A 12,807-nucleotide genomic window follows, 5' to 3' on the forward strand; every position below is an offset into this window, starting at 1 on the left:
GTCTCTGAACTGGAATCAGTCAGAACTGGAATGAGGAGATATTATTTATATTATCATAACCGTCTTTGTAAAGAAACTTGAAATACAACGCAGGACAGAGACTATGTGTTACGTGACTGAAATGCTCCCCTCGCTCCCAAAACCACATCCATTAGGAAGGAATCCCCATCTGATGTGCTCTCATTCTCTACTAAAACGTATCACATAATTTATTCATGAAAACCTCCGGGTAAATAAAACCAAAGTCGCTTCCTTTCTCTCAGGAACAATTTGGTTCTGAGAGTTCTGCGTGTCGTCTGCAGGGAAATCCTTTGTGCTCCAAAGCGTTGTGAAACCAGTAAAAGAGGAGCAACTTCCTGGTGAAAAAATGTTTTTTTAATTTTGAAGAAAAGATGCAAATACCCATGATTCTTCCTCAATTGGTTGTTTTGAGTGTCAGCAAGTTTAGTTAAATAGTTTAAAACTATTTTATCCATAAGCGCATGCTAAGCTATAGCCGCAATCAGCAAAAAACAAGTTCATTACGCATTTTATCAATAGATTCTTCAAAATACAACAAAACATCATTGTCTCATTAATTCACACTCAAGACCGATCACGTAAAAATAAATAAACTTGAAGCCATTTTTCTTGCATTAACAAAAGTCTCTTTGTTCGTTCTCAGCTCAACTATTTCTGTAGGTTAACTGACAGTGTGGATGCATGTGGGGAGATCTATTTCTGCATTACGGACCATTGCACAGCAAACATCTGTGCTGCCGGCCGTCCTCTTAATTATCCTGGAAACAGGAGGTTAGTTTGTTGGTGTAAAAGTACGGGTGAGAAACTCCAGTTAATTTCACTTAAATGAAGAATGAACAAGATAATTAACTTTGGTCAAAAAAAGGGAACCTTACCATCAAACCGTGTGCTATCAGGCCTAAATAACAGAATCTAACCGTTTCATTAGGCCTTCAGCTGTCTGTGAGGACTGAAGTATCACATAATTACATCACAAAACCCTCTTTTGTCTTTTAAATATTTAAACAAACACGAGTGATAGAAGCCGCATCGAATGAATGTTTAATTCCCACCCGGTTCTTTTCGGCTGCAGGCGGCGACGACGGGGCAGTCAATCAAAGCGACTGTAAACAAATTAATCACATCAGGTCGCATTGATGAGAGTCGACGTGAGCCGTGTTCATTTATTTAGCACGTTAGCGGCTTCTTTTTTCATTTGCTCCATCTGTGCATCAGAGTTCTGCAGAGCCGAGCTGCTGCTGCCGTTATTGTGCCAAACTCTCATCAGCGTCTCCTTCTGCCTCCGAGAGGAAAAGTCATGGAGATGACGGGCCAATCGATTACATAGACGACACACTCAAGAAATGCATATTGTGATCAGCTGAATCTACAAAACGGAGCCAACAGAGAGAATACGGCTCTTACGCTCACATTGAAATGTTTAAATAACATAACAACTTTGGTTTATTTCAATTCTTTGCACGGTGCTCAAATGATTTCGCCTTTGAATAATTGTTCTGCGTGTTTCTCCGTTTTATAGACAAAAACGATTCATTGAGAAGACTAAAACTAAAGTGAGAAGTCTTCATAAGGAATGTAACGATACTCTGCTTAGCAGGAAATCTGCAACACAGAAGTGTGAGGATTCATTTTTGTGAAGGAGAGAACAAGAATATCAAAAAATAGAATGAAGAAAAAATGATATTTATGGATTCTTGCTATAATGAAATCTTTTTCATATCGTGAAATGAGTATCGTATTTTATAGATTGCAATTATATTTTGCTTTGCATAAAATAATCGTCTCATTCTGTTTCTCCCCACAATGTCTCTGCGTTCTGCCCCCCGTGTGTGATCTCAGGCACCAAACCTCTACAGCCTGATCCCGCACTAAAGCCTGCAGAGCCTCCACCTTTCTGTCTGCCTCCGTCCTCAAATCCTCCACCTCCTCTCCTTCTCCACCTCATCTCCTTCCTCCTCTTCTCCACCTCTCCTTCCTCACATCCTCCATCTCAATTTCCTCAGAACTTCGTCGCCGTCTCCCACCCTCCAAACAAGCTGCTCTGCCGTTTCCACGGTAACAGAGGACCACGGAGAAAACGGGGGGACTGTGCTCCAGCACAAACAATGACGCACACACACACACACACACACACACACGGTTACGCAAACACTCATCACTGAGTGTGAATACCAAATTGTCTGCATCTTTCAATCATGGAAGTCATTTTTGTTTTTGACTGAAATAATGTATATTTTAGGTCTTCATGTGGAAAATAAATAATAGACCTGCATGTCGTTATTAAATACACATATATAATGTACATGAAAACACATTCAAATACACACCTGCAAAAATAATTGCACTAATTCACTGAAAAGGATGTTTCTGTTATGCAATATTAAAATATATTTGGTTGAGTGTTTCCTGTATTTTTAAGAGCAGTTTTTTTAGTCAAAATTTGAAAATTGTGGGGATCATCAAGACATGAAAACAGACAGAATGCAGAATGATGCTAACTAGCGTTAGCTACCAGGCAGTTAGAGCCTATGTATGTTTTTATATATATATATATATATATATATATATATATATATATATAAATATATAAAAACATATATATTATATATATACACACACAGAAGCAGTCAAAACTTTCTCATTGAATGAGCAAATGTGTCCAAACTTTTGACTGGTCTGTGCTGTAATATCAAAGTGAACTGGATCAACTCGACCGAAAAAGATATTTTTGTGTACGTTTGACCACTGGATTGTTCCAGAATACACAACATGCAAAAAGTTTAATTGATTAATTCAATTCAGTCAGAAAAATATCCAATCTCCTATGTGTCCTGCAGATAAAACTAATTACAACAAACTATCATGTCTTGTGTGGACGCGTCCACAGAGACAAGGGGGGCGACAGAGGAATCTGGAAGCTTAAAATTAATTTCTTTTCTGTATATCTGTGATTTGATATGAGGCAACATTTTAAAACTCCAACAAACACAGTTCATGATGTAAGTCGGGGTGGAGGACATCGAGTAACAACTTCGCTTTTCTGGGTTCCTTCCAGACACACACACACACACACACACACACACACACACACACACACACACACACACACACACACACACACACACACACACACACACACACACACACACACACACACACACACACACACAGTGAGCGTCGATTTAAACACCTACATCCTTGCATCCTTGTGTGTGAGAGTTGCATTGAGTGGTGACGAGGAGACTGAGGGACGGAGACAAAACAAGACGGACGCCCCCGTCTCCAGCCAAAGTCACTGTGCGTGTGCGCGTGTGTGTGTGTGTGTGTGTGCGCACGCTGGGCCGACACACACTCAGGAGTCGCCTCTTTCCGGCAGGAAGCACAAACAAACAAAAGGTGATAAATGGGAGTGATTGAGGTCGAGGCCTCAGCTGAGTGGTCCCGTCTCCCGTCTCCCGTCTCCCGTCTCGCGGGACGGAGCTGTTACTACGCACGGAGGAGCGATCCTCCCGGCTGAGACGGATGAGCAGCGATCGCACGCAGCAATAACACTCGCAGCGGGGCAGGAGCGCAGCATCCCCAGAGCCCCCGCCCACCACCTGCCCCCCCGGCCTCTCGTGGTCCAGAGCTGCTAAGCTAATTAGCCTCGGCCTCAAATCTAATCTGTCCGTGGCCGCGAGCTGCTCCTGATGTCTTTCAGCCCCGAGGTAATGGACAATAATTAGCACCATTGATTTTCGCAACTGGAGGGAGGGGGGAGCTGTTAACAGTGCTGGTGTGAGGGGGGGATTATCTGCCCCCCTCACACCAGCACTGTTAACATCACGGGGACGGGACAGAAAAGGGAAGGACGAAGCTGCTGCAGAATTTGAATCATCCATAAATATCGGGGATCTGGATTTAAAGGAGAGGAGCAGTGACATCACAGTGACGTCACAGTGATGTCACTGTGACGTCACTGTGATGTCACTGATGTTCACAAAGAAGACGTGTTAACATGTCAGAACGCAGTCGACACGATCAGTGCTGAAAATAGTTCCAGCAGACTGTGATTCATTCGTTGAACAGAAACACACGTCGTCTTCGCCTCAACCTTTTTTTAGGCAAACTCATTCAGATTCGACTTTTTACAAATCGACACTTGATTAAAAGATAAACATTTACACATTTATAAGTCTTCATGGGGAACGTGAGTATTCTGCATTATGTCTTCGGCGAGCTGAAAACAACGAGCAGAGAACAAGAGGAGGAAGAAGGTCTTGCATCGAAACACAAACGGGCCCCGAGGGGTCGAGGGAGCGGCGCCGGCGCCGTTTGATGCTTAACTGGAGCTCCGACGTAACCAGAAGGGATCGCCGCTCCCGTTTATTACACTCAAACACTTGGACGCCCACCGGGGCGCCAAGCGCTGAAGCCGGCCGCACTAGGACGGGAGAGCAGCTGGAGGCCGTTCCAGAGGACCGGCGCTCTTCTGCCTTTCGATTAATCAGCGAGCGGCGCCACGGGAAATAAACTGCACAAAGTGTGGAGTTCATCAAAGGCACATTGTGGAAGGAGGAATACGAGGTCAGAGAAAACGTCGCCACTTATCAAAAGCAACAACTACTGCTCAAAGAACCGGTGGCGGCGATGAGAAGTAACGAGGGCCGTTAAATATGCATGAAAAGAAAAGATGACTTGAAACCAAATGAGCTTCATTATCTGTTATAATATATATGCACACACATTTGTATGTGTAAATTATCAGCATGTATATTTATGAGCTCATCGTTGGGGGGTGTGCACACATGAAGGGCACCACAGTGATGGAGGAGACAACGTATTTGTTTAATACTCTTCAGGAGGAAGAAGCTGCTCGCTTCTCATTTTAAAGTTAAATGACTTTGTGATTTGTACTCGACATAAATAAACACCCGCCACGCTGACATAAAGAACGTTAGCTGGAACCCAAAAGGCTGGAACGCAGGAAGCACTCGATGGTCACTGAGCTCCACTGGAGGTCACTGCCCGTCATGTCCCACAGCGCGTGAGGAACCCAGAGGAACCCAGAGGAACCCACACGGAGACACACTTTGGATCCATGTTCATACAATCATTTCAAACAGCGTCTTTAGAAACACAGTCATATTTTTGCAGGGGTTGAAATGTTAGTTACCTCAAACGTTTCAGCGAGAGATGACGTTTTATTTAAAAAGGTCCCCACATGAGTAATGAAACGTTTTCCTTCCTTCTGTGTCGTGTAGAGAGAGAAGACGTGTGTGTTTTTATGAGACTAATTAACTATCCGACGCCGACGCCACCGCTCAAAATACTGACCGGCTGTCTATAAAACACAAACGACACTTCTGACACAGATCCATGGCGCCGAAAACTCTCACTCTGTGTGTCAGGACCAATCATAAGAATCCACATTTTAAATGTAAAGTGGAGCAATGGGCACACACACACACGCAGGCTGATGATTTGTAATAAACCTGCAGCTCACACAATGCTGCGAAGAGGCTTCCTGTCACGGCGGCTTCGTCAGCTTCTGCCTCGTCTCGTTGAACTGCTGACTGAACGTTTCCTCCGAGCAGGAAACTGACAGCACGCCGCTCACTTCATGTGGTGAGACTGAGGTTTACAATGTTTACAGTGACGCAAACATAGCAAACAGAGCATTTGGCTCCCGGTAAAAGCCGATGTAGGAGAAGGTGAGAAGGTGAGAGACGGTTCGCTGCTGCTCTTTAGGTTACGTTAACCAGGTTTACTAGTCTCCAGCCGTTTAGCGGTTCGCGTCACCTGATGGATGGAAGTCTGTCAGCTCGGATTTGCTAAATGCTGCACTGCGCTTTGATGCGTCGCGAAGGTCTCGCTGGCTGTTGTCTGGCTGTCAGCATAGTTTGACTTCATTACGTTTTATGTGTACGGAGCTCCGTAAAGATTCAGCTTTGTCACCTCACGCCCGTTTATCGTATTATTAAAACATACGCAGACTTATCAGGCCGTCAGCGGGTAACCTAGCAACAACAGATCAAAGTTACACTACACGGAGCCTCCAGCTCATTTTCTCTCATCAACAGAGCGTAAGAAGTGAAAGTTTACTCATTCACACCACATCCCCCCCCCACCGTGTAAAGAGTCGGATCGAACCATCCGAGGCGGCGGCTCGGTCCATCTCCGATACTCATTAGTATGTGACTCACTCCGTGACGTCGCTCAGGCTGAAAGATAAGAGGCAGCAGAGCGATCTGCTGATCCCCGGCACATATCCACCGATGGGGGGGGGGATGTCAATGCGTATCCTGAAGCAGCATCCGGGGAACGCGCTGGAATACTAAAACACGCGTGTAACCGCGGATGGACGGTCCTTCAAACTTAAACATCCTTTCCTCAGCAGAGTGAACATCTGGATCCCAAACTGGCTGCAGCTCATGTTTCCACAAGAAGCAGAAACGTACAGTTCATCTTAAACTCATTATAGAAAACCTCCACCAATAACAATATGAGGACAAGTATTCTGCTCCACATTAAAAATAATTTGTGTGTGTAATAGTGACATAATAAATAGAAGACGTATATTTTAGAGTCTGGCTGTAATAAATGTTACTGTATCATGAAATGTATTCTGTTGTGATTCCCACGTGGAGACACAGCGTCCTGCAGATGTCGAGGACTTTACAGCCTGAGAGACAAAAGAGATCCGATTCCTGTCAGTCGGCCCCAGCCGGAGCTTTTATGCTCCTTTAATTACATTTCCTCCCACACCACCCTGTGCTACGCCCCAGTGTGGCCCTCGTTATGTCAACGTGAGAGAGTGTGTGGGAGGAGGGCGGGGGGGTTAAATCGATCTGAGAACAATCCAGCCACTGCTTGGTTATATTAAAAAAGCTTAACATCTATGTTAACAAGTATTTTAAAAAACGTGTCCAGATCTGAGAGAGAAGTCCAATAAATTAAATTGTCATAAGTGTCTGATGACCACGGGTCTGGAGGCTCCGCCTCCCCGAAAACGCCGTGCGACTCCCCGCGGAGCGTCATGTGACATCAGAGTAATTGAGCGGTAATGAGTTTGGTTTCATGTCACTGGAGCAACGGCCCGTTAATTAAAGCTCAATCAAGTGCTGATGAAAAGCCGGCTCGCTCCGATATCCGTTTCTCTGATTAGTGTCTCCTCATCAAGTGACCGACATCTCTGCCACAAACACCCAGCGGCCAGGCAGAGGAACCATTACATAATATGTACGTACCACATTACAAGAACGAATAAGCAGCTTATTCTATGCACATTTCCTTAATGTGTCCTATAATACTATAAGAAAACTACCAGGATGCCTGCACGTATTCTGCAGCAGGATAAACAGACATCGGATTTCTACTGTGAATAAAAGTCACAAGAAGGTTTTGGGGTTTGACTTCACTACAATATAACTGCACTTATGTCACATATGCAGAATCAATGAGAATCAATACAGATCAGATATGACAACCGATGAAATCGCTTCACTTTCCACCTCACTGCTGGTGCGAAGTCTTCAAACACCCGGAGGGAACTTCAGACTAGTGAGAACAGAAGCAGTGGAACCAGTGAACATTTGGGCAGCTAATAATTGATCGGGTGACTGATTTGATTAAGTAATCTTCATCTTTAGCCAACGACTCAAAACCCAAAATTGATCTGAAAAAAAGCTTTTTCTTCAAGTCAAAATGTTGCAACAAACCAAGAAGAAACCTGACGTCTAATGTGAAACTTCCTTACGGAGGAAACCAGGTAAACCCCCGCTCAGGTGCATTGTGGGTAACACAAATTCCAGCTGGAATAGGAGACGCGTGTGCTTACCCCTGTCTGTCTCCGTCCACCAGGATTCGGACCAGGATGCCGGTGACGGCCACAAGGATCGGGTAGTGGTCCACACTCTCCAGACCTGCAGCACACGTCGATCGGACCCGTCTCAATCCGCTCTCTGCAGGCGGCTTTCACCTTTCATTTCTATGTCTAATTTACGAGTGTGTGTGTGTGTGTGTGTGTGTGTGCATACCTGGCAGTCTCAGGTTGACCACCCGATCAAACAGGTTCTTTTCTGCCGTCACTCTGTTCAACACCTGGTTCAACAACTGCAGAGGAGCAGAAAGACACAGAACTAAAGTCAACACGTGTAGAACATGATTTACTTCTCTCAGTCGGCCCGTTTGACTTAAAGGTCGTCTTGAGGGAACCGCCTCTACTTCACGGGATGAGAAGAAAAAGAAGCATACAGGGAATAAAAGGGTGTTGCGTGATGGATCCAGGTGCGCGTTACCTGGGCGAGCCGTCTGAGGAGGAGCTCTGCGGACGGGCGGGTCCAGTCCAGGAAGATCTCTGGAACCAGAGTGACGGTCATCTCCAGAACCCGCAGCAGACTGACGGACAGGTCGAAGCAGGTCGCGCACACCTGGAGCAGATGTTCAGTTTACAGGTTGTAGTTGGAGAGACGAGCGGAGTCACGGCGCCGTTTGCATTTTTTCTCACCTTCAGCTGACGGGTGTCCACGAAGTTCCTCTCAGGGCGCTCCGCCGCCTGCTGGATCTGAGACGGGAGAACGGTGAAGGGGGAGGAGCTTAGAAAGACTTTACAGAAATATATATATAACATTTATAAAAAATGATTAAAGGAGCAATCACAGGTGAAGGATTTAAAGCATCTCTGTAAGTGAAGAATTGGATTTCCTGGATTTCCACATCTCTCTCTCTCTCTCTCTTCAGTGGATCTGCGTCTTTGGTTGCTCTCACCTCCTGGATCATGCCAATGAACTCGGAGAAGGCCCAGTTGAGCTGGTTGAGGACGCTGTTGAGGAACGAGGCGGCCATGTCCTTGTCCACGCTCAGCAGCTCCGCCATGTGACCCTGCAGCAGCAGCGACGGGCACGGCTCTGGACCAATCAGAGGAAGCGAAGGGTCAACAAAGCCGGGTGGGCGCAAAACAGTCGATCACGGCAAGGGGACGGGGAGAGGGTGAGACCGGGAGGGTGAGACCGGGAGGGTGAGACAGGGAGGGTGGCAGCTGGATCCGTCGGGGCTTCAGAGTAGCGTCTTTCAAACTAAAAGAGGAAATAAGGAAACACTCGGGAGAAGATTGAGAAGAGACAACCGGGGTCGACTGGAGAGGAGGGGGATTAAGGGACACACGGGGGAGAACAGCAGCGTGAGGAAGATGAGGAAAATCTTCTCTGGTGGGAGTCAAGTGTTCATTAAATTTAATAACCCCGTTTTCTGTTTGTTTTTTCGCTGCTGCATCGCACAAGGATGTGGAATCTGATGATGTGAGGCGTGAAGGACTTTAAGGGGAATTAACTCGCAGAGGTCACGCTCACACGCAGAGGTCACGCCCTCTCTCACTCACACACACACACACACACACACACACACACACACACACACACACACACACACACACACACACACACACACACACACACACACGCACACACACACACGGAGTAATCCATATTCAAGTACATTTTCGATCCGCAACGCGCGCATGTGACAGCTGGAGTGAACAGTTTGAAGAATGCAAATGAAAAATACATGAAGATGTTGGATATTCATCAGGCTGACTGCATAGAAAGTAGTTAAGTATTAATAGTATATTTTAATATTTTCACTTTTTAAGCCATAAACTACTTTAATGGAGAATCTTTATGTTGCTGTGCTTTTACTTTTATTTAAAACGAGAGAAGAAAGTTCATCAAGAAAGTAAATTAAGAGATTTTTACACTGAAAAATCCATCTTTTGGAGAATACTATATATAAATCAGTGAGTATTTATTTGGGATATAAAAATAAAAGTGTGTTTCGGTGAAATATACAGTTTGTTTCTTGAGCCTCGTGGAGAAGTCTGTTGTTTCTATTAAAGATATGAAATAATACAGACCATAGATGTGCTGTCTGGCTCGGTCTAACAGCGACCCTCAGTATTAGGTCTATTATTAGTCTTATTATTTGATATCAAAAAGCCCCAAAAGGGCTTCACCTAAATCCAAAGTTCTGTACGAATCTTTGTCAAATGGAAAAAGAAAATGGCCTTGAAGTTCAGTGAAACGTCTTCAGTTCTTCCAGACAAACAATTTAAATGAAAAACAGTGCGTGTGTGTAAAACCATCGATGCAGTCCGCTGAGAACGAGATGTTGCACATCACCTACAATCCAAGTGACATTCACGCTACCATCTACTGATCAAAGGCAGCAGCTTCAGACGAGACGGGAAGAAAGTGTGTGTGTGCGACCCATGAAACAACACGCAGCCAGCAGAGCAGCATCACAAACACAACTTACTTTGGAAACTAGCAACGGACAGATCCCCTGAAAGGCATGCAAACGAGAGGGCACACGGACCAAAGTCAATTAGGGTGGAGGAGAGAGAGCAGAACATCCGTTAAGTGGGAACAGAAAGCGAAGAGGGCGATGACACGGACAAGTCACGTGACTTCCCCACGCGAGGCCAAAACAGGCCAAATAAAGAGGGCAGAGCGCAAAACAGGGCTAGAGATTGAAACTATAAACTCATGTTTACTGAGGGAATAAATCAGTCATCTTCTCATAGACGTCTATGGGTCCAGAGCATTAACTCCGTCTGGTCTGGACGGAAAACACCCGTTCAAACAAGACATCGTAAATGAGGGAACCAGTAAAATGAAATAGGACTCGGGACGAGTCCCTGAGGAACTCAACATTTAGCTAAATCATCTTCTGTTTCTGTGCTTCAGATTTAATCGTGTCAGTAGGCTTAGCTTAGCTTAGCATGACTGGCTACCAGATTAACATGTGTATCCCCTTTGTTTCATCCATGCAAAGACACAGAACTAGTGAATCTGATTAGTTGTTTTTTAATAAAGGAGGAAGAAATATAGAAATGTATTTCCCTTGAGATCCGAAGTTTAATACTTGCTGAATTTGAATCACCTATTTTCTGAGTTACCTCTAATCATGGAGCGTGCTGAACTAGACTCATTTACTTTCAAAGATAAACATGTTGGTCTATCACAGCTGTGATTTAAATTATTATTATTACACTAAAATAAAAATTAAAAACGCAGACCCTCCCCTCACTGCTACAATGAGACGTTGGTGTTGGTCTCTTGGTCTCGTCCTTTAAAGTCCCATTTATAAACCTTCACACGCGTGCCGACACGAAAACACACGCAGATGATTAAAGCCGTAAATCAAACTGAGATGTTGTAAGAAAACAGCTGGTGGCAGCCGTGGCCTCAATTTATTTATGGAAAATCCTAAAAAGAAAAAGAGCAAAAATCGGACTTGAACCTCAGAAGACAAAAGAAAGCTGACAGAAAGGAGAAAGTTAGAAGAGACCCTGAATCCCACATCAGAGACTCATTCTGTTGAACTCAGTCAGCACAGTGAGTGAGTGAGTGAGTGAGTGAGCGAGTGAGTGAACCTACTCTGCAGACTGGGCAGGTTGGCGTCCTCAGGTTTGGTCTTCAGCAGGTGAGGAAGACGCGTGTATCTGTAACCGAAACCACAACCCTGCACACACAAGACAGAGAGAGACAGCAGTCAGGGTGTGAAGACATACGTAGTAACGTCACGTGTAAAAGTGGCCGTTAATGAGGATATAATAAAAATACAAATATTATTTTAATGTTACTCTAAAATACAACAAATTGTTTGCTTATTAGTGAAGCGCGTTTCTCGTTTCTTGTATAAGCGGATAAAACCTCTGCGCTGCGACTGGGATGAAGAGACGTGAAGCAGCAGAGCTGCAAGCGAGGATTATTTATGCAGCGTTAAAATAAAAAAAAAAAAGCTCATCGGCATTCAGCCCGAGAGCTGCTGTGTGAAAACCTTGTTTCTATAGATTCCAGAGCAGGAGGATCCGCGCGCTGGTTCTGTACTGGTTCCGTTCACACGGATACTGGAACCGTGCAGCTTTTTTCATATCATAGATTTTTTTTTAATGAGAGCTCGGATTTATCCAACTGCTGCTTTACTGTTTGAAAAGAGACACACGTGAGTGTGTGTGTGTGTGTGTGTGTGTGTGTGTGTGTGTGTGTGTGTGTGTTTGCACTCACCCTCCACAGTCTGACCAGGATCCAGTTGGTCTGCGCCCAGGGCCTCTGTTCGTACGGCGCCAGCAGGTTCCTCATCATGGCAACGCGCCTGGAAACGGACATGACATCATCACCGAGACTCTGCGCTCTGTGACATCATCACCGAGACTCTGCGCTCTGTGACATCATCACCGAGACTCTGCGCTCTGTGACATCATCACCGAGACTCTGCGCTCTGTGACATCATCACCGAGACTCTGCGCTCTGTGACATCATCACTGAGATCAAATAAAAAAAACAAGACAAGACTCCCGAGCAAAGATTAAAAAGAAGAATCTGTGTGAACAGCAAAGTCAAGTCTAAATGCCATGAAAACAAGAAATATATACACTTGTACTTGAGATGATTTGTAGTGTACCACATGGAGTTATATCAGTTTAAATGCACACATTTAACTGTGAAGAACAGATTGCGTTGGTGAATCCCATCAAACACAAAGTTACACAATATATACTAATAATAGGAATATAAAACGATGAGGGAAACAAACCCCGAACTATCTGAGGCAGAGTTTTAAACCAAAAGGCACTCACTGTTCCTCTGGGATCCTCTCCACTGCCCTGAGGGATTGTGGGTAACAGACGTAGCTGGCGAGGGCCTGCATCAGAGAGTCTTTGATGTCTGAGAGGACAAGAGGAACGACGACATCATCAACATGTACCACACAACCATATTTTCACAGAGGACATGGAGACGACGTATA

At 44.9% G+C, this 12,807-nt stretch overlaps 1 protein-coding gene across 5 annotated transcripts in view; it reads right to left on the reverse strand.

The window, feature by feature from the left end:
• rnf123 (ring finger protein 123) overlaps window positions 1-12,807 on the reverse strand; it is a 53,706-nt gene that overhangs the window by 26,589 nt on the left and 14,310 nt on the right. For 3 of the 5 annotated variants that reach the window (XM_078092656.1, XM_078092658.1, XM_078092657.1), the window contains 9 exons: window positions 12,638-12,725; window positions 12,066-12,153; window positions 11,436-11,520; window positions 10,312-10,338; window positions 8,770-8,909; window positions 8,510-8,566; window positions 8,301-8,432; window positions 8,040-8,115; window positions 7,841-7,925 (listed from right to left, as the gene is read on the reverse strand). In XM_078092656.1, the coding sequence (XP_077948782.1) occupies window positions 7,841-7,925; window positions 8,040-8,115; window positions 8,301-8,432; window positions 8,510-8,566; window positions 8,770-8,909; window positions 10,312-10,338; window positions 11,436-11,520; window positions 12,066-12,153; window positions 12,638-12,725 (778 nt within the window). The remainder of the gene's footprint in view (window positions 1-7,840; window positions 7,926-8,039; window positions 8,116-8,300; window positions 8,433-8,509; window positions 8,567-8,769; window positions 8,910-10,311; window positions 10,339-11,435; window positions 11,521-12,065; window positions 12,154-12,637; window positions 12,726-12,807) is intronic. The other 2 variants (XM_078092659.1, XM_078092660.1) reach the window with 1 other exon arrangement.

This window comes from Gasterosteus aculeatus, chromosome 17 (assembly GCF_964276395.1).
Source record: "Gasterosteus aculeatus chromosome 17, fGasAcu3.hap1.1, whole genome shotgun sequence".
Taxonomy (NCBI): Eukaryota; Metazoa; Chordata; class Actinopteri; order Perciformes; family Gasterosteidae; genus Gasterosteus; species Gasterosteus aculeatus.